Genomic DNA, 21760 nt, shown 5'->3' with positions numbered 1-21760 from the left:
TTCTAAAGTGGAAGTTGGGAGAGTTTTATTCGGGTGGTTCAGTGAAACAATTATAGTTTCTGAGGTGGAAGTTGTGAGAGTTATATTTGGGAGTTTTGGTGAGGGAGGCCCTACTCTCTCCTTTCCCAGATGTTTAGTTCATTTCATTCCGATCTCCTCTGCATTATTGTAGCCTGTTGCTACAGCCTGTCAACTATGCCTCTGCCTATCCCTGTTCTCTCCTCTCCGCACAGGCTACACAAACGCCTCACACCGCGTGGCTGCTGCCTCTCTAACCTGGTGGTCCCTGCACGCACCACACACCTGGAGTTCCAGGTCTCAGGCAGCCTCTGGAACTGCCGTTCTGCTGCCAACAAGGCTGACTTCATCCCAGCCTATGCTACCCTCCAGTCCCTCGACTTCCTGGCGCTGACGGAAACATGAATTACCACTGAAAACACTGCTACTCCTACTGCTCTCTCCTCGTCTGACCATGTGTTCTCGCATACCCCGAGAGCATCTGGTCAGAGGGGTGGTGGCACAGGAATCCTCATCTCTCCCAAGTGGACATTCTCAATTTTCCCCCTAACCCATCTGTCTATCTCCTCATTTGAATTCCATGCTGTCACAGTCACTAGCCCATTTAAGCTTAATATCCTTGTCATCTATCGCCCTCCAGGTTCCCTTGGAGAGTTCATCAATGAGCTTGACGCCTTGATAAGTTCCTTTCCTGAGGATGGCTCACCCCTCACAGTTTTGGGGGATTTCAACCTCCCTACGTCTACATTTGACTCATTTCTCTCTGCCTCCTTCTTTCCACTCCTCTCCTCTTTTGACCTCACCCTCTCACCGTCCCCCCCTACTCACAAGGCAGGCAATACGCTTGACCTCATCTTTACTAGATGCTGCTCTTCTACTAATCTCACTGCAACTCCCCTCCATGTCTCCGACCACTACTTTGTATCCTTTTCTCTCTCGCTCTCCTCCAACACTACTCACTCTGCCCCTACACAGATGGTAATGCGCCGCCGCAACCTTCGCTCTCTCTCTCCCACTACTCTCTCCTCTTCCATCCTATCATCTCTTCCCTCTGCTCAAACCTTCTCCCTCCAATCTCCTGATTCTGCCTCCTCAACCCTCCTCTCCTCCCTCTCTGCATCCTTTGACTCTCTGTGTCCCCTATCCTCCCGGCCGGCTCGGTCCTCCCCTCCAGCTCCGTGGCTTGATGACTCATTGCGAGCTCACAGAACAGAGCTCCGGGCAGCGGAGCGGAAATGGAAGAAAACTAAACTCCCTGCCGACCTGGCATCTTTTCACTCCCTCCTCTCTACATTTTCTTCATCTGTTTCTGCTGCTAAGGCCACTTTCTACCACTCTAAATTCCAAGCATCTGCCTCTAACCCTAGGAAGCTCTTTGCCACATTCTCCTCCCTGCTGAATCCTCCTTCCCCCCCCCCCCCCTCTCTCTCTGTGGATGACTTCGTCAACCACTTTGAAAAGAAGGTTGACGACATCCGATCCTCGTTTGTTAAGTCTAATGACACTGCTGGTCCTGCTCACACTGCCCTACCCTATGCTTTGACTTCTTTCTCCCCTCTCTCTCCAGATAAAATCTTGCGACTTGTGACTGCAGGCCGCCCAACAACCTGCCCGCTTGACCCCATCCCCTCCTCTCTTCTCCAGACCATCTCCGGTGACCTTCTCCCCTACCTCACCTCGCTGATCAACTCATCCTTGACCGCTGGCTATGTCCCTTCCGTCTTCAAGAGAGCGAGAGTTGCACCCCTTCTCAAAAAACCAACACTCGATCCCACTGATGTCAACAACTACAGACCAGTATCCCTTCTTTCTTTTCTTTCCAAAACTATTGAGCGTGCCGTCTTTAGCCAACTCTCTTGTTATCTCTCTCAGAATGACCTTCTTGATCCAAACCAGTCAGGTTTCAGGACTGGTCATTCAACTGAGACTGCTCTTCTCTGTGTCACGGAGGCTCTCCGCACTGCTAAAGCTAACTCTCTCTCCTCTGCTCTTGTCCTTATAGACCTGTCTGCTGCCTTTGATACTGTGAACCATCAGATCCTCCTCTCCACCCTCTCCGAGCTGGGCATCTCCGGCGCGGCTCACTCCTGGATTGCGTCCTACCTGACCGGTCGCTCCTACCAAGTGGCGTGGCGAGAAGCTGTCTCCGCACCACGTGCTCTCACCACTGGTGTCCCCCAGGGCTCAGTTCTAGGCCCTCTCCTATTCTCCCTATACACCAAGTCACTTGGCTCTGTCATATCCTCACATGGCCTCTCCTATCATTGCTACGCTGACGATACACAACTAATCTTCTCCTTTCCCCCTTCTGATAACCAGGTGGCGAATCGCATCTCTGCATGTCTGGCAGACATATCAGTATGGATGACGGATCACCACCTCAAGCTGAACCTTGGCAAGACGGAGCTGCTCTTCCTCCCGGGGAAGGACTGCCCGTTCCATGATCTCGCCATCACAGTTGACAACTCCGTTGTGTCCTCCTCCCAGAGTGCGAAGAGCCTTGGCGTGACCCTGGACAACACCCTGTCGTTCTCCGCTAACATCAAGGCGGTGACCCGATCCTGCAGGTTCATGCTCTACAACATTCGGAGAGTACGACCCTGCCTTACACAGGAAGCGGCACAGGTCCTAATCCAGGCACTTGTCATCTCCCGTCTGGATTACTGCAACTCGCTGTTGGCTGGGCTCCCTGCCTGTGCCATTAAACCCCTACAACTCATCCAGAATGCCGCAGCCCGTCTGGTGTTCAACCTTCCCAAGTTCTCTCACGTCACCCCGCTCCTCCGCACACTCCACTGGCTTCCAGTTGAAGCTCGCATCTGTTACAAGACCATGGTGCTTGCCTATGGAGCTGTGAGGGGAACGGCACCTCTGTACCTTCAGGCTCTGATCAGTCCCTACACCCAAACGAGGGCATTGCGTTCATCCACCTCTGCCCTGCTGGCTCCCCTTCCTCTGCGGAAGCATAGTTCCCGCTCAGCCCAGTCAAAACTGTTCGCTGCTCTGGCACCCCAATGGTGGAACAAGCTCCCTCACGACGCCAGGACAGCGGAGTCACTCACCACCTTCCGGAGACATTTGAAACCCCACCTCTTTAAGGAATACCTGGGATAGGATAAAGTAATCCTTCTACCCCCCCCCCCCCCCCTTAAAAAAAATTAAAATATTTGTAAAGTGGTTAACCCACTGGCTATTGGGTGAATGCACCAATTTGCAAGTCGCTCTGGATAAGAGCGTCTGCTAAATGACGTAAATGTAAATGTAAATGTTAATGTAGATTGTATACAAATTGTGTTATGGACATAAAAAAAAAAAAAGAATCGACAGAAGAAAGTTTGTTTGTAGTTCTAAACATATTTAGGGTGTTTTTTACTCACTTTTTGTCTCTCCCACAACGTTATTCCTCTCTCCTACAGCGTCCACCACAATTACATGCACATGGCCAATTATGCAAATTGGGTGATGACGTAATTTAGGACAGTCAATAGCTACTTTCCTTACTGAGGAGTTGGTAACACTGGCTGAATGCTTGTTGACACATATTTGTAGCATGTTAGCTAAAAAGACTGGTACTCAGGCTAGACAAGTACCATCCTTTATTTATTTTTGCCCTAGAAAATACACAATAGACTTTTATGAGAACAGGCATGTTGTTTTAGCACTAGTAGCAGACGAGGATCCCGAATGCTAGCTAGCTAGTTCTAACCTAGCCCTTGATCATGACTCCCAGTTACATTAAAGGCAAAAAAAAGAGGACTGAGCACGGCCCCCATTCTCATCAACGGGGCTGTAGTGGAACAGGTTGAGAGCTTCAAGTTCCTTGGTGTCCACATCACCAACGAACTATCATGGTCCAAACACACCAAGACAGTCATGAAGAGGGCCCGACAAAGCCTATTCCCCCTCAGGAGACTGAAAAGATTTGGCATGGGTCCTCAGATCCTCCAAAAATTATACAGCTGCACCATCGAGAGCATCCTGACTGGTTGCATCACCACCTGGTATGGCAACTGCTCGGCCTCCGACTGCAAGGCACTACAGAGGGTAGTGCGTACGGCCCAGTACATCACTGGGGCCAAGCTTCCTGCCATCCAGGACCTCTATACCAGGCGGTGTCAGAGGAAGGCCCTCAAAATTGTCAAAGACTCCAGCCACCCTAGTCATAGACTGTTCTCTCTGCTACCGCACGGCAAGCGATACCGGAGTGCCAAGTCTAGGTCCAAAAGTCTTCTCAACAGCTTCTACCCCCAAGCCATAAGACTCCTGAACAGCTAATCATGGCTACCCGGACTATTTGCACTGCCCCCCCACCCCGACCCCATCTTTTTACGCTGCTGCTACTCTGTTAATTATTCATGCATAGTCACTTTAACTCTACCCACATGTACAGTGAGAGAAAAAAGTATTTGATCCCCTGCTGATTTTGTACGTTTGCCCACTGACAAAGACATGATCAGTCTATCATTTTAATAGTAGGTTTATGTGAACAGTGAGAGACAGAATAACAACAAAAAAATCCAGAAAAACGCATGTCAAAAATGTTATAAATTGATTTGCATTTTAATGAGGGAAATAAGTATTTGACCCCTCTGCAAAACATTACTTAGTACTTGGTGGCAAAACCATTGTTTGCAATCACAGAGGTCAGACGTTTCTTGTAGTTGGCCACCAGGTTTGCACACATCTCAGGAGGGATTTTGTCTCACTCCTCTTTGCAGATCTTCTCCAAGTCATTAAGGTTTCGGGCCTGACGTTTGGCAACTCGAACCTTCAGCTCCCTCCACAGATTTATGGGATTAAGGTCTGGAGACTGGCTAGGCCACTCCAGGACCTTAATGTGCTTCTTCTTGAGCCACTCCTTTGTTGCCTTGGCCGTGTGTTTTGGGTCATTGTCATGCTGGAATACCCATCCACGACCCATTTTCAATGCCTTGGCTGAGGGAAGGAGGTTCTCACCCAAGATTTGACGGTACATGGCCCCGTCCATCGTCCCTTTGATGCGGTGAAGTTGTCCTGTCCCCTTAGCAGAAAAACACCCCCAAAGCATAATGTTTCCACCTCCATGTTTGACGGTGGGGATGGTGTTCTTGGGGTCATAGGCAGCATTCCTCCTCCTCCAAACACGGCGAGTTGAGTTGATGCCAAAGAGCTCCATTTTGGTCTCATCTGACCACAACAGTTTCACCCAGTTCTCCTCTGAATCATTCAGATGTTCATTGGCAAACTTCAGACGGGCCTGTATATGTGCTTTCTTGAGCAGGGGGACCTTGCGGGCGCTGCAGGATTTCAGTCCTTCACGGCATAGTGTGTTACCAATTGTTTTCTTGGTGACTATGGACCCAGCTGCCTTGAGATCATTGACAAGATCCTCCCGTGTAGTTCTGGGCTGATTCCTCACCGTTCTCATGATCATTGCAACTCCATGAGGTGAGATCTTGCATGGAGCCCCAGGCCGAGGGAGATTGACAGTTATTTTTTGTTTCTTCCATTTGCGAATAATCGCACCAACTGTTGTCTCCTTCTCACCAAGCTGCTTGGCGATGGTCTTGTAGCCCATTCCAGCCTTGTGTAGGTCTACAATCTTGTCCCTGACATCCTTGGAGAGCTCTTTGGTCTTGGCCATGGTGGAGAGTTTGGAATCTGATTGATTGATTGCTTCTGTGGACAGGTGTCTTTTATACAGGTAACAAACTGAGATTAGGAGCACGCCCTTTAAGAGTGTGCTCCTAATCTCAGCTCGTTACCTGTATAAAAGACACCTGGGAGACAGAAATCTTTCTGATTGAGAGGGGGTCAAATACGTATTTCCCTCATTAAAATGCAAATCAATTTATAACATTTTTGACATGCGTTTTTCTGGATTTTTTTGTTGTTATTCTGTCTCTCACTGTTCAAATAAACCTATCATTAAAATTATAGACTGATCATTTCTTTGTCAGTGGGCAAACGTACAAAATCAGCAGGGGATCAAATACTTTTTTCCCTCACTCTACATATTACCTCAACTACCTCAACTAGCCGGTGACCCCGCACATTGACTCTGCACCGGTACCCCCCTGTATATATAGCCTCCCTACTGTTATTTTATTTTACTTCTGCTCTTTTTTTCTCAACACTTTTTTGTTGTTGTTTTATTTTACTTTTTTATTAAAAAATAAATGCATTGTTGGTAAGTAAGCATTTCACTGTAATGTCTACACCTGTTGTATTCGGCCAATACGATTTGATTTGAATGCCGCCAGGGCATGAGTTATCGAGAGCAAGTGCTAACCCAAACAACATGCCTGTTCTCATAAAGGTAGCTAGCTACCTATTTTGCAAATCCAGGTTAGTTATCAATATCTTTGTCCGAGTTGGAATGAATTAGCTAGCTAGCTAACGTTCTCTTTTGTTTTTGTAATGGGGATCGCCAAATGACTCCTTCGCCTTCACACAATGTGAATGACATGCTTACATTATCGATAGCAAGCTGGCTAATGTTACGTCCTATCAAAACGTATCATCAGGTGCAACGTTAGCTATGCAAATCTTTCTCTCTATGACATTACATCACATTACACATTAGGGAGAGGCTATGCATTTAGCTAGTTCACAGTAGCATAGCTACCCACCACACACCAGTCACAGCCATCATGTTGTATGTAATCCATTCCTTGCCATCTTGCACAATATTGTTGAATGCATTAGAAGTTTGCACCAATTTTATGAAAGTCCATTTTCACTCCTATGCCGAGCAAGTGTGCGTGCATTGCAGACTTAACAACATGTTCACAACACATGGCAGCTGGGGGCGGACCACACCTTGTGTCTCCGGGCAATTGGACATCATTGTCAAAAGTGGGCATGTAAGTAATCCCCTGTAGCTCAGTTGGTAGAGCATGGTGCTTGCAACGCCAGGGTTGTGGGTTCGTTTCCCACGGGGGGTCAGTATGAAAATGTATGCACTAACTGTAAATTGCTCTGGATAAGAACGTCTGCTAAACGACTAAAATGTCATCCGTACCTTACACGTCATGACACACTCACTTCCAGATTTTGTTTTGGATGAGACTGACTTTGGCACCAAAATTATCCTATTTGCACTTTGTAGTTAACTCACATCGATACCACATAGGCCCTTTTGTAACCGGATAAATTGGTTCTAAGAGACAGTTAAACTTTAAAACGGCAACATGTTCTGTCATTCTCATGGCAAAATGTGAAGAATAGCATGAGATGAGCTATTAAACAGCTAATGTTTCTCTCTGCCCCATGGATTTTCTTTTTTAGAATTGCAGGAAATTAGCTTTCAAACTGCAAAATGTTCTCTCAGACTCATGACAAAATGAGTAGAATAACATTATAAAACAGTTATTTTGGGGGGTTGGGGCCTTGCACTTATCCTTCCACTTATACTGTGTTTTCAAAATACCCCTCCATATACCCCTCAAAATACCCCTCAAGAGAAGCATAATAAGTCTTGTCAAACTGTAAAACAGAACCCAAAATCTGGGGGAGGAGCCCCGAACATTCATCTACTGTTTGTCCCCCCAATATCTATACCACAATTTAGCCCTTGCAATGTACACACATATATTTACAGTTTGTGAGTGTGTGATATTATTTCGACATTACAAAGAAAAACTTTTATAAACAATGGCAACACTGCCACGTTGCACTGAGCCTTGCTGTTGGAAAACCACATCAGTATCGTCGGCCTTTCGGCTGTCACAATGCGCCTCCCTTCTTCTTCTTCTTCTTCTTCTTCTTCTTCGATGAGGTTTAATGGCGGTTGGCATCCAATAAATGTTGCATTACCGCCACCTACTAGACTGGAGTATAACTCCCTTATAAATGTACTTTGCTTTAAAAAAACAACTAAAAAACAACAACAATACTAATACCCTACCATCTAACACTACACTCACAAAACATTTAAAAAATATATATATATACCATACTCTACTATTTAAATCAATTTAGTACTACTTCAGGCCAACAATCTGACTTGATTTCATTAATGCAAGTTAATTATTGAAATCGTTTTTATTTTTACTCTGACTATGCAATATTTAAATGCGTCATTGCATTTGTGGTAACAATATACATTATTGTTTGTATATACCGCCACCTAACACAACCTGTAACTCTTCCGATGTCAAGTCTCGCACACCCAAATACCTCTCTGCAGCTGCCACCACAACCTCAATTTTCTGCGACTTACGTTCCATCCCAGCAGTACAGTTGATAACCATTGCTATAATTGCCAAACATCCAATCTTACTGAAACATATATCACTTGTTGGTTTATCCCTCTGTACTGGTACAGATCTTCTACTCACACCACTCTTCTAAGGATCCCTCCCCCTTTAACCCATCATCCCCTACTCTCTTCACTGCCTCAGCATATGACAATTTCTGCACTACTCTAACCCGGAAACCTCAACCTACCTCGCTCTGATGCACCTCCCTGACTTTCGTTTGCACTTAAATAAGGCCAGTGTCATCATGAGCCGTGTACAGTTCATGCGGGAAGTGTTTTTAAAGCAAGTAGGCCAATCATTAACTTCTGTGGAATAGTGTCGACACTCGACAGGCCAAATAGACACATGATGATTACCAAGGGTAAGTGCGATTCAATTAGCTTATTTCAAGATTTGTTTAGCGCCATAATACAACCATAGAACATTACTTGTTTCATTCTGCTTGTAATGGCGCTAAAAGAGAAAGTATGAATGATGTACGTTTTCCACTAGATAGCACAGCCACAAAGTCAAAGTGGGCTATATTGTACAAATGAATGATCTTTTTTGTTGTTGATTTTTGGTCTTAATTTAAGGTTAGGCATAAGTTAGGTTCAAAATCACATTTTAAGAAGAGACATGTAGAAATAGGCGCGGTTCATCACTTTGAGGCTGTGGTAGCTTAACTAGTGACGACCGGTTACTGATGAAGCGTTGTATTTCCGCGAAGAGAAGGAAAGTAAGAATAACTCCCATCTCTCTTATTTATTCCGTTTGGAGTCGCCAAATGTTCGGTCTGTAAAAAAATAAAGTGCTGCGTTGTTGAGCTATATTGTTTCTACTATAAAGAAAAGGCAAATGTCGCACGCTAGTAGTGACTCCGATGCAATCATTATTGCAACTACTGTTGTTTTCAAACAACCACTTTACATCAACATGTAGGCTACATGTATGCTATCTCACTGGACTCACCCAGGGTTGGGGTCAAATCCATTTCAGGAACTAAACTGTCATTCCAATTGTAAATTTTTCTCTGTGAGAAATGTGGGTTACTTCCTGAATTGAAATGGAATTGACCCCAACCCTGAGCTCACCCATATACACTACATGACGAAAAGTATGTGGACACCTGGTCGTCTAACATCTCATTCCAAAATCATGGGCATTAATATGGAGTTGGTCCCCCCCTTTGCTGCTATAACAGCCTCCACTAGATGTTGGAACATTGCTGTGGGGACTTGCTTCCATTCAGCCACGAGCATTAGTGAGGTCAGGCACTGATGTTTGGCGATTAGGCCTGGCTCGCATGGTGATCTTAGGCTTGTGTGCGGAAGCCCATTTCGTGAAGCTCCCAACGTTGCTTTCAGAGGCAGTTTGGAACTTGGTAGTGGGTGTTGCAACCTAGGACAGACGATTTTTACGTGCTTCAGCACTCGGTAGTCCTGTTCTGTGAGCTTGTGGCATACCACTATGCGGCTGAGCCATTGTTGCTCCTAGACGTTTCCACTTCACAATAACAGCACTTACAGTTGACCCGGGCAGCTCTAACAGGGCTGACTTGTTGGAAAGGTGGTATCCTATGACGGTGCCACGTTGAAAGTCTCTGTGCTCTTCAGTAAGGCTATTCTACTGCCAATGTTTGTCTATGGAGATCGCATGGCGGTGTGCTCGATTTTTATACACCTGTCAGCAACGGGTATGGCTGAAATAGCCGAATTATATATATATATATATATATATATATATATATATATATATATATATATATATATATATATATATATATATATATATATATATATATATATATATATATATATATATATATATATATATATATATATATATATATATATATATATATATATAGTGTACCTCCTCAATCCATTCCTCTCTCCCACAATCCATTCCCCTTTCCCTCCCTCTCTCTCCATCCCTCTAGGCTGTACCAGGAGACTGTTCCCCAGGCCTGGTGTCTCCAGACTGGTTGTCCTGTCTCTCTCCTTCCTGGCTCTGCTGCTACTCTACAGGTGGGTGACAGGTCAGACAGGCAGATATAATGTAAATCATGACTTCATGATCATTTCTTCTTCTTCAGCTCTCTGATGGGTCCCCACAGCCCCTCTGCGCTGCACAAGGTCTTCCTCCAGCTCAGACACGTCCGCTCCTACCCCCTCCTCAGACGGCCTCGCTGCTGCCTCCTCCACCCCTCCAACTCCACACCCAACCCTGGACCCAGTCATCCCAGACCCAACCCCTGGTCCCTCTACCCTGGCTCCAACCCCGACCTTGAAGCCAGCCCCGTCCTTCTGCTCCTAGCAATCAAGTCCCACCCTGCCAACTCTGACCGCCGGGCTGCCATACGAGCCACCTGGGGCGGGGAGAGGGAGTGGAGAGGTCAGGGGGTGAGGAGGGTGTTTCTACTGGGCCTGGGGAGAGACCCGGAGGTGGGGGAGGAGAGCGAGAGGTACGGGGACATCCTCCAGTGGGGGTTCAGAGAATCCTTTTACAATGTGACCTTGAAAGAGGTTCTGTTCTGGAACTGGTTCCACCAGGAGTGTTCTAGAACCACTCTCTACGTTCTAAAGGGGGACGATGACGTTTATGTGGATGTGGCGAGAGTGGTTGGGTTCCTACAGAACAGGGAAAGGGGGATGAGGAGAGGAAAAGGGAGAGAAGAGGGAGAGACAGAGATAGGAACAGAGGGAGGGGCAGGGAGAGAGAGAGGAACAGAAACACCAGCAGGGTCTCCCCAGCCTCTCTACATGGGACGTATCTTTGTGGACACCCACCCCGTGCGTATATGGTGGAATAAGTACTACGTCCCCTACAGCCTGTACCATAGCCCCTACCCCCCCTACGCTGGGGGCGGGGGCTACCTCCTCTCCAGAGATGCCCTCTCTCTTCTCCTCCACGCCTCCCCCAGGGTGCCTCTCTTCCCCATCGACGATGCCTATGTCGGCATGGTCGCACAGGTGAGTTGATTGATTGGATGAATTTGATCGCATGCAGAATGAAATTTAATTTAAATCATATTTGGTCATTTAGAAATATACATGTAGACGCAGGGTCACAAATGGCACCCTATTCCTCCATTGGTCAAAAGTAGTGCGCTGAATAGGGTGCTATTTGGGACACTCACCACAATGGACAAACTCACAGAAGCAAATCAAATAAAATAATTTACCTTCCCCCTCTTTCTTTCTTTCTCTCTCTCTCCCTCTCTCAATCTCTCCCTCTTCCGCCTCTCTTTTCTCTTCCCTCTCTCCCCTTCCCCCTCTATCCTCTCTCTCCCTCTCTCAATCTCTCCCTCTTCCGCCTCTCTTTTCTCTTCCCTCTCTCCCCTTCCCCCTCTATCCTCTCTCTCCCTCTCTCAATCTCTCCCTCTTCCGCCTCTCTTTTCTCTTCCCTCTCTCCCCTTCCCCCTCTATCCTCTCTCTCCCTCTCTCAATCTCTCCCTCTTCTGCCTCTCTTTTCTCTTCCCTCTCTCCCCTTCCCCCTCTCTCCCTCTCTCCAGGCAGCTAACCTAACAGCCAGACACCATCCTGGTTTCATGCCTGTGGAGTACTCTCCCTCCCTCCGCCCCTGTCACTACCTCAACGGGTAAAAGCACTCCTTCACTCCCATGTCTATCAAACACCTAAACGTTAACAAGTATCTGAGCTCTGTCAGTGCGCCAGAATGTGTAAGGACAGTGTGTTATGTTTGTGGCTGTACGAGATGTGTACAATATACAGTACCAGTCAAATGTTTGGACACACCTACTCATTCAAGGGTTTTTCTTTATTTTTACTATTTTCTACATTGTAGAATAATAGTGAATACATCAAAACTATGAAATAACACACATGGAATCATGTAGTAACCAAAAAAGTGTTAAACAAATCAAAATATATTTTATATTTGAGATTCTTCAAAGTAGCCACCCTTTCCTTGATGACAGCTTTGCACACTCTTGGCATTCTCTCAACCAGCTTCACCTGAAATGCTTTTCCAACAGTCTTGAAGGAGTTCCCACATATGCTGGGCACTTGTTGGCTGCTTTTCCTTCACTCTGCGGTCTGACTCATCCCAAACCATCTCAATTGGGTTGAGGTCGGGTGACTGTGGAGGCCAGGTCATCTGATGAAGCACTCCATCACTCTACTTGTTGGTCAAATAGCCCTTACACAGCCTGGAGGTGTGTTGGGTCATTGTCCTATTGATAAACAAATTATAGTCCCACTAAGCCCAAACCAGATGGGATGGCGTATCGCTGCAGAATGCTGTGGTAGCCATGCTGGTTAAGTGTGCCTTGAATTCTAAATATATTACAGACAGTGTCACCAGCAAAGCACCCCCACACCATCACACCTCCTCCTCCATGCTTCACGGTGGGAACTACACATGCAGAGATAATCCGTTCACCCACACAGCAGCATTTGGAACCAAAAATCTTAAATTTGGACACATTTGCACCGGTCTAATGTCCATTGCTCGTGTTTCTTGGCCCAAGCAAGTCTCTTCTTCTTATTGGTAACCTTTAGTAGTGGTTTCTTTGCAGCAATTCGACCATGAAGGCTTGATTCACACAGTCCCCTCTGAACAGTTGATGTTGAGATGTGTCTGTGACTTGAACTCTGTGAAGCATTTATTTGGGCTGCAATTTCTGAGGCTGGTAACTCTAATGAACTTATCCTCTGCAGCAGAGGTAACTCTGGGCCTTCCATTCCTGTGGCGGTCCTCATGAGAGACTGTTTCATCATAGCGCTTGATGGTTTTTGCAACTGCACTTGAAGAAACCTTCAAAGTTCTTAATGTTCCGTATAGACTGACCTTCATATCTTAAAGTAATGATGGACTGTTGTTTCTCTTTGCTTATTTGAGCTGTTCTTGCCATAATATGGACTTGGTCTTTTCCCAAATAGGGCTATCTTCTGTATACCCCCCCACACCTTGTCACAACACAACTGATTGGCTCAAACGCATTAAGAAGGAAATGCATTCCAAAAATTAACTTTTAAGAAGGCACACCTGTTAATTTAAATGCATTCCAGGTGACTACCTCATGAAGCTGGTTGAGAGAATGCCAAGAGTGTGCAAAGCTGTCAAGGCAAATGGTGGCTACATGAAGAATCTCAAATATAAAATATTTTGATTTGTTTAACAATTTTTTGGATACTACATGATTCCATATGTGTTATTTCATAGTTTTGATGTCTTCACTATTATTCTACAATGTAGAAAATAGTAAAAAAGAAAAACCCTGGAATGAGTAGGCGTATCCAAACCTTTGACTGGTAGTGTACATGACATAGGTCATAGCATCTATTTTGCAGTACTTTTAGGGGTGCAAAGTTTCTTGTATTTTATAAAGATTCCTGGAATTATGAGGGAATAAACAGAAAATCCAAGAATCCTCCAACCAGGATTTTTGAAAAAAAAAACTTGGAATTTGGTGAAAGTTACAGGAGTTTTGCAACCCTATGTGTCTAAGACCATTTTCCCCTCTGGGACAATAAAGTTAATCCTATCTTGTCACTACCGCAGGATCATGGTCCTCCACAAGCTGCTACCCACAGACCTGCTTCATCTCTGGAACTTCCTCCAGACCCAGGTGCACTCCTGTAAGGACTCTGCCCAGGATGGGCTCACCTTGGCCGGAGCGGACGCCCCTGGTTATGATTGGAGGGGAAGCTGATCCTAGATCTGTAGGTCAGGGGTATCAAACGTATTTTGCACTGCGGTCTTCACTGATTGCTCAGTTTGGCCGGGCGGCCAGCTCTAGGAAGAGTCTTGGTGGTTCCAAACTTCTCCCGTTTTAAGAATGATGGAGGCCACTGTGTTCTTGGGGACCTTCAATGCTGTAGACATTTTTAGGGACCCTTCCCCAGATCTGTGGCTCAACACAATCCTGTCTCGGGTCTCTACGGACGATTCCTTTGACCACATGGCTTGTTTTTTGCTCTGACATGCACTGTCAACTGTGGGACCTTATATAGACAGGTGTGTGCCTTTCCAAATCATGTCCAATCAGTTGAATTTATCACATGTGGACTCCAATCAAGTTGTAGAAACATCAAGGATAATCAATGGAAACAGGATGCACCTGAGCTCAATTTTGAGTCTCATAGCAAAGGCTCTGAATACATATGTAAATAAGGTATTCAAAACCTGTTTCGCTTTGTCATAATGGGGTATTGTGTGTAATCCATTTTAGAATAAGGCTGTGATGTAACAAAATGTGGAAAAAGTCAAGGGGTGTGAATACTTTCCGAATGCACTGTATGTGATCTAAAAATCTAACTACATAATGTTTGTAATAAATACAAAATAAAAAAACATTTCTCCAAGGGACATAACTTCATGATGTAATGATGGCTGGAGGATATGGCCAAGATATCATATCACAATAAGGGCTTCACAGGCAAGGATATTGCTGCTAGTAAGATTGCACCTAAATCAACCATTTATCGGATCATCAAGAACTTCAAGGAGAGAGGTTCAATTGTTGTGAAGAAGGCGTCAGGGCGCCCAAGAAAGTCCAGCAAGCGCCAGGACCGTCTCCTAAAAGTTGATTCAGCTGCGGGATCGGGGCACCACCAGTGCAGAGCTTGCTCAGGAATGGCAGCAGGCAGGTGTGAGTGCATCTGCACGCACAGTGAGGCGAAGACTTTTGGAGGATGGCCTGGTGTCAAGAAGGGCAGCAAAGAAGCCACTTCTCTTCAGGAAAAACATCAGGGACAGACTGATATTCTGCAAAAGGTACAGGGATTGGACTGCTGAGGACTGGGGTAAAGTCATTTTTTCTGATGAATCCCCTTTCCGATTGTTTGGGGCATCCGGAAAACACCTTGTCCGGAGAAGACAATGTGAGCGCTACCATCAGTCCTGTGTCATGCCAACAGTAAAGCATCATGCAACCATTCATGTGTGGGGTTGCTTCTCAGCCAAGGGAGTGGGCTCACTCACAATTTTGCCTAAGAACACAGCCATTAATAAAGAATGGTACCAACACATCCTCCGAGAGCAACTTCTCCCAACCATCCAAGAACAGTTTGGTGACGAACAATGCCTTTTTCAGCATGATGGAGCACCTTGCCATAAGGCAAAAGTGATAACTAAGTGGCTCGGGGAACAAAACATCGACATTTTGGGTCCATGGCCAGGAAATTCCCCAGACCTTAATCCCATTGAGAACTTGTGGTCGATCCTCAAGAGGCGGGTGGACAAACAAAAACCCACAAATTCGGACAAACTCCAAGCATTGATTATGCAAGAATGGGCTGCCATCAGTCAGGATGTGGCCCAGAAGTTAATTGACAGCATGCCAGGGCGGATTGCAGAGGTGTTGAAAAAGAAGGGTCAACACTGCAAATATTGACTCTTTGCATAAACTTCATGTAATTGTCAATAAAAGCCTTTGACACTTATGGAATGCTTGTAATTATACTTCAGTATACCATAGTAACATTTGACAAAAATATCTCATAACAGTGAAGCAGCGAACTTTGTGAAGACCAATACTTGTCATTCTCAAAACATTTGACCACGACTGTAGAGCCTAACTGGCATACATAAGCAGCGCGTGAGTTTCAAGTTTGGGGAAGATCATTTTCACCATAACAATGCACTCTTATAATAAAAGCATTACTTGCATTTGCGGTCACTTTTGATAATGGTGTTTACCGCTAATGGAACATTCCTGCTTATAGCCTACTGCCATGTGAGCATTGCTGCGCTTATAATGTGAAGAAATAGCCTAATAGTTTATCAACATTTTAAGCTAAACGTTCTGATCTGTTGCATCAGCCACATTGTGTAAAACAGGTTTTTTGATGCTAGAGATTGTATTAATTTGGGATCTATCGCATCCCACAACTGTCCCAGACTGTTTGGAATGTCTATTTGTCGCACAGAATAGAATAGGTCAACTTTTGTACTATGGGGGATAGTAGATTGACATAGGCCAGTGTGTTTGCTGTTCGTTAGGCCTACTCATCATGTTGGCTGACAAAATAAACGTGGACAGTTCTTCCAATATCTCCATCCGAACACATCAATAACGGTTGCTGATTAATGACATGGGGCCCAAAATTATTTTTCATAGTAAATTAGACTTTTTTTTTTTATAGTCTAATCTAAATCTGAAGGAGAGAGTCACTGCTGTGGTCTGATAATTAGAGAACTAGTGTAGACCATACACATTTTAATAAAGGTAGAGTCAGCGAAATGAAATCGCCACAAGCAGCACCGCATATATTGTAGTGAGATGAAAGACTTCGCTCTCACACAGTCACAAACAACGTGGTAGCCATGTGGGTGTCTCGTGTGTGTGTTCAGGTGAGAAGAGTTAGACAAATTATTTAATCAATTAGCTTCAGCTGGCTGGTGTGCGACCGTAGAAAAATTGGTTTGACTTTGGATAGCCTATCTCTGAAACTAGTTAGGGACTGTCATTAAATTACACAATGTAAATGAGACAATATTTTCATGTTACCCACCTTTTTAGTTTTTGTAATTAAATGTTTTCAATATTTGTATATGCATTTCTACAATGCATAGTTGGTTTGAGGTTAAGTCATTGAAACATATTGTCCCATGTACATTGTGTCATTTACCGATGGTCCCTACCTAGTCCCATAGGGATATCCAAAGTGAACCCAAATGTACCACTCAGAATTGACGATTACTTCTGTGCTACCAGCTGTGGGCAGGATTTGAAACAAACCCAACTTTCATTTACGTTGTGTTGTGAATGAGCCTGGTCAATATGACCTGAGGACTCCTCTCCCAACAGGACTCTGGTAACAAAAAAACAAGGAAGAAGAAGTAGAAGAAGTCATGTTCCTCTGCCGGAGGGTGGATGTTCATCTTATATTGCGACACCCTCCCCCCCACCCCCCAACCCCCCACCCCCACCCCCACCCCCCACGTTGTACTCAAGCCCTGGGTTAGAGCTGTTGGACCTGCCTGATGGCAGGTGAGCCATGAAGCCGATGACACCACGGATTGTCGTCACATACAAAGGAAACAATGTGTTACCTAACATTTGGTAAACATCATGTGTAAAGGAGACAATGTCACGTGTAATGGGGAGGCTGTAGTTAAGGAGGCTTGGGCAAAAATTTATAAATACCAATGATAGGGAAAGGGAGGAGATTGATGTATTAGAAGCTTGAAGATTTTGGGGCAAGGTAAGCACAGAACTTAATCAAAATCAAATGTTATTTGTCTCATACGCCGAATACAACAGGTGTAGACCTTACAGTGAAATGCTTACTGACAAGCCCTTAACCAACAATGCAGTTTTAAGAAAAATAAGTGTTAACAAATTACTAAAGAGCAGCAGTAAAATAACAGTGGCAAGGCTATATACAGGGGATACTGGTACAGAGTCAATGTGCGGGGGAACCGGTTAGTCGAGGTAAATTAGGTAATATGTACACATAGGTAGAGTTAAAGTGACTCCTGTTAGAAGCTACTGCATTGTAATTGCCATACAGTACCAGTCAAAAGTTTGGACACGCCTACTCATTCAAGGGTTTTTCATGAATCTTACTATTTTCTACATTGTAGAATAATAGTGAAGACATAAAAACTATGAAATAACACATATGGAATCATGTAGTAACCAAAAAAGTGTTAAACAAATCAAACTATATGTTATATTTCAGATTCTTCAAATAGCCACCCTTTGCCTTGATGACAGCTTTGCACACTCTTGGCATTCTCTCAACCAGCTCCACCTGGAATGCTTTTCCAACAGTCTTGAAGGAGTTCTCATATATGCTGAGCACTTGTTGGCTGCTTTTCCTTCACTCTGCGGTCCGACTCATCCCAAATCATCTCAATTAGGTTGAGGTCGGGTGATTGTGGAGGCCAGGTCATCTGATGCAGCACTCCATCACTCTCCTTCTTGGTCAAATAGCCCTTACACAGCCTGGAGGTGTGTTGGGTCATTGTCCTGTTGAAAAACAAATGATAGTCCCACTAAGCCCAAACCAGATGGGATGACGTATCGCTGCAGGATGCTGTGGTAGCCATGCTGGTTAAGTGTGCCTTGAATTCTAAATAAATCACAGACAGTGTCACCAGCAAAGCACCCCCACACCATAACACCTCCTCCTCCATGCTTTACGGTGGGAACTACACATGCAGAGATCATCTGTTCACCCACAGCGTCTCACAAAGACACCGCGGTTGGAACCAAACATCTCCAATTTGGACACCAGACCAAAGGACAAATGTCCACTGGTCTAATGTCCATTGTTCGTGTTTCTTGGCCCAAGCAATTCTCTTCTTGTTATTGGTGTCCTTTAGTAGTGGTTTCTTTGCAGCAATTTAACCATGAAGGCCTGATTCACACAGTCTCCTCTGAACAGTTGATGTTGAGATGTGTCTGTTACTTGAACTCTGTGAAGCATTTATTTGGGCTGCAATTTCTGAGGCTGGTAACTCTAATGAACTTATCCTCTGCAGCAGAGGTAACTCTGGGTCTTCCATTCCTGTGGCGGTCCTCACGAGAGCCAGTTTCATCATAGCGCTTGATGGTTTTTGCGACTGCACTTGAAGAAACGTTCAAAGTTCTTGAAATGTTCCGTATTGACTGACCTTCATGTCTTAAAGTAATGATGGACTGTCGTTTCTCTTTGCTTATTTGAGCTGTTCTTGCCATAATATAATAATAAAATAATAATAATATGCCATTTAGCAGACACTTTTATCCAAAGCGACTTACAGTCATGTGTGCATACATTTTTACGTATGGGTGGTCCCGGGGATCGAACCCACTACCCTGGCGTTACAAGCGCCATGCTCTACCAATTGAGCTACAGAGAACCACATGAACCATATGAACTTGGTCTTCTACCAAATAGGGCTATCTTCTGTATATCATATTGTGGGCTCGAAAGCAGGAAACCAAAAGGAGGAGCTCGAGGATAACGGAGCACTGGGAGTCTAGCCTGTACAGATGAAGTGCTGAACCCCGTGTTTTCAGTTAAGAATTCATTTAGCTGAAACCCTATACCCGGGATTTAGCGAATGTGACTCATCCGTGGAGGTTGCTGTCCGGTCAATTAGAAAGGGAGGACCAGCAGGAATGTCTGAGACTATGCTGCGTTTATAATAAATAGCTTAACCCCATGGCGGAACTGTACCCTGCGTGAACAATGGGAAACCAGTAAGAGCTGCACCACGTACTAAAATAGTACAGAGCGGACTATATATACAGTTGAAGTCGGAAGTTTACATACACCTTCGCCAAATACATTTAAACTCAGTTTTTCACAATTCATGACATTTAATCCTGGTAAAAAATTCCCTGTCTTAGGTCAGTTAGGATCACCACTTTATTTTAAGAATGTGAAATATCAGAATAATAGTAGAGAGAATGATTTATTTCAGCTTTTATTTATTTCATCACATTCCCAGTGGGTCAGAAGTTTACATACACTCAATTAGTATTTGGTAGCATTGCCTTTAAATTGTTTAACTTGGGTCAAATGTTTCGGGTAGCCTTGCACAAGCTTCCCACAATAAGGTGGGTGAATTTTGGCCCATTCCTCCTGACAGAGCTGGTGTAACTGAGTCAGGTTTGTAGGCCTCCTAGCTCGCACATGCTTTTTCAGTTCTGCCCAAACATTTTCTATAGGATTGAGGTCAGGGCTTTGTGATGGCCACTCCAATACCTTGACTTTGTTGTCCTTAAGCCATTTTGCCACAACTTTGGAAGTATGCTTGGGGTCATTGTCCATTTGGAAGACCCATTAGCGACCAAGCTTTAACTTCCTGACTGATGTCTTGAGATGTTGCTTCAATATATCCACATAATTTTCCTTCCTCATGATGCCATCTATTTTGTAAAGTGAACCAGTCCCTCCTGCAGCAAAGCAACCCACAGCATGATGCTGCAACCCCCGTGCTTCACGGTTGGGATGGTGGTGTTCTTCGGCTTGCAAGCACCCCCTTTTTCCTCCAAACATAATGATGGTCATTATGGCCAAACAGTTCTATTTTTGTTTCATCAGACCAGAGGACATTTCTCCAAAAAGTACGATCTTTGCCCCCATTTTCAGTTGCAAACCGTAATCTGGCTTTTTTATGGCGGTTTTGGAGCAGTGGCTCCTTCCTTGCTGAGCGGCCTTTCAGGTTATGTCGATTATAGGACTCGTTTTACTGTGGATATAGATACTTTTGTATGATTATGTAAGATGTGATTAGACAATCCTGTTTTATGATTGAGATATACAGTCATGGCCAAAATTGTTGGCACCCCTGAAATTTTTCCAGAAAATGAAGTATTTCTCACAGAAAAGTATTGAAATTACACATGTTTTGCTATGCACATGTTTATTTCCTTTGTGTGTATTGGAATAACACAAAAAAAAACAGGAAAAAAGCAAATTTGACATAATTTCACACAAAACTAAAAAAATGGGCCGGACAAAGTTATTGGCACCCTTTCAAAATTGTGGATAAATAAGTTTGTTCCAAGCATGTGATGCTCCTTTAAACTCACCTGGGGCAAGTAACAGGTGTGGGCAATCTAAAAATCACACCTGAAAGCAGATAAAAAGGAGAGAAGTTGACTCAGTCTTTGCATTGTGTTTCTGTGTGTGCCACACTAAGCATGGAGAACAGAAAGAGGAAAAGAGAACTGTCTGAGGACTTGAGAACCAAAATTGTGGAAAAATATCAACAATCTCAAGGTTACAAGTCCATCTCCAGAGATCTAGATGTTCCTTTGTCCACAGTGCGCAACATGATCAAGAAGTTTGCAACCCATGGCACTGTAGCTAATCTCCCTGGACGTGGACGGAAGAGAAAAATTGATGAAAGGTTGCAACGCAGGATAGTCCGGATGGTGGATAAGCAGCCCCAAACAAGTTCCAAAGAAATTCAAGCTGTCCTGCAGGCTCAGGGTGCATCAGTGTCAGCGCGAACTATACGTCGAAATTTGAATGAAATGAAACGCTATGGCAGGAGACCCAGGAGGACCCCACTGCTGACACAGAGACATAAAAAAGCAAGACTACAGTTTGCCAAAATGTACATGAGTAAGCCAAATTCCTTCTGGGAGAACGTCTTATGGACAGATGAGACCAAGATAGAGCTTTTTGGTAAAGCACATCGTTCTACTGTTTACCGAAAATGTAATGAAGCCTTCAAAGAAAAGAACACAGTACCTACAGTCAAATATGGTGGAGGTTCAAAGATGTTTTGGGGTTGTTTTGCTGCCTCTGGCACTGGGTGCCTTGACTGTGTGCAAGGCATCATGAAATCTGAGGATTACCAAAGGATTTTGGGTCGCAATGTAGGGCCCAGTGTCAGAAAGCTGGGTTTGCGTCCGAGATCATGGGTCTTCCAGCAGGACAATGACCCCAAACATACTTCAAAAAGCACCCAGAAATGGATGGCAACAAAGCGCTGGAGAGTTCTGAAGTGGCCAGCAATGAGTCCAGATCTTAATCCCATTGAACACCTGTGGAGAGATCTTAAAATTGCTGTTGGGAAAAGGCACCCATCCAATATGAGAG

The 21760-nt window shown here is 44.7% G+C and overlaps 1 protein-coding gene across 1 annotated transcript; it reads left to right on the top strand.

Annotated features, from left to right (window-relative positions):
* The first annotated feature begins 8508 nt into the window (after positions 1-8508).
* Positions 8509-14563, top strand: LOC311112828 (N-acetyllactosaminide beta-1,3-N-acetylglucosaminyltransferase 3-like). Its single transcript, XM_084155962.1, has 5 exons — positions 8509-8622; positions 10183-10270; positions 10339-11215; positions 11758-11843; positions 13770-14563. Exons 1-5 carry the CDS (start codon positions 8607-8609, stop codon positions 13918-13920), a joined length of 1218 nt encoding a protein of 405 aa, XP_084012088.1. The 5' UTR covers positions 8509-8606; the 3' UTR covers positions 13921-14563.
* The last annotated feature ends 7197 nt before the right edge of the window (positions 14564-21760 follow it).

Source organism: Coregonus lavaretus (genome assembly GCF_964263955.1).
Source record: "Coregonus lavaretus genome assembly, chromosome: 39".
NCBI lineage: Eukaryota > Metazoa > Chordata > Actinopteri > Salmoniformes > Salmonidae > Coregonus > Coregonus lavaretus.
The sequence above is the reverse complement of the archived record's forward strand: the minus strand, read 5'-3'. Positions and strand labels throughout refer to the sequence as shown.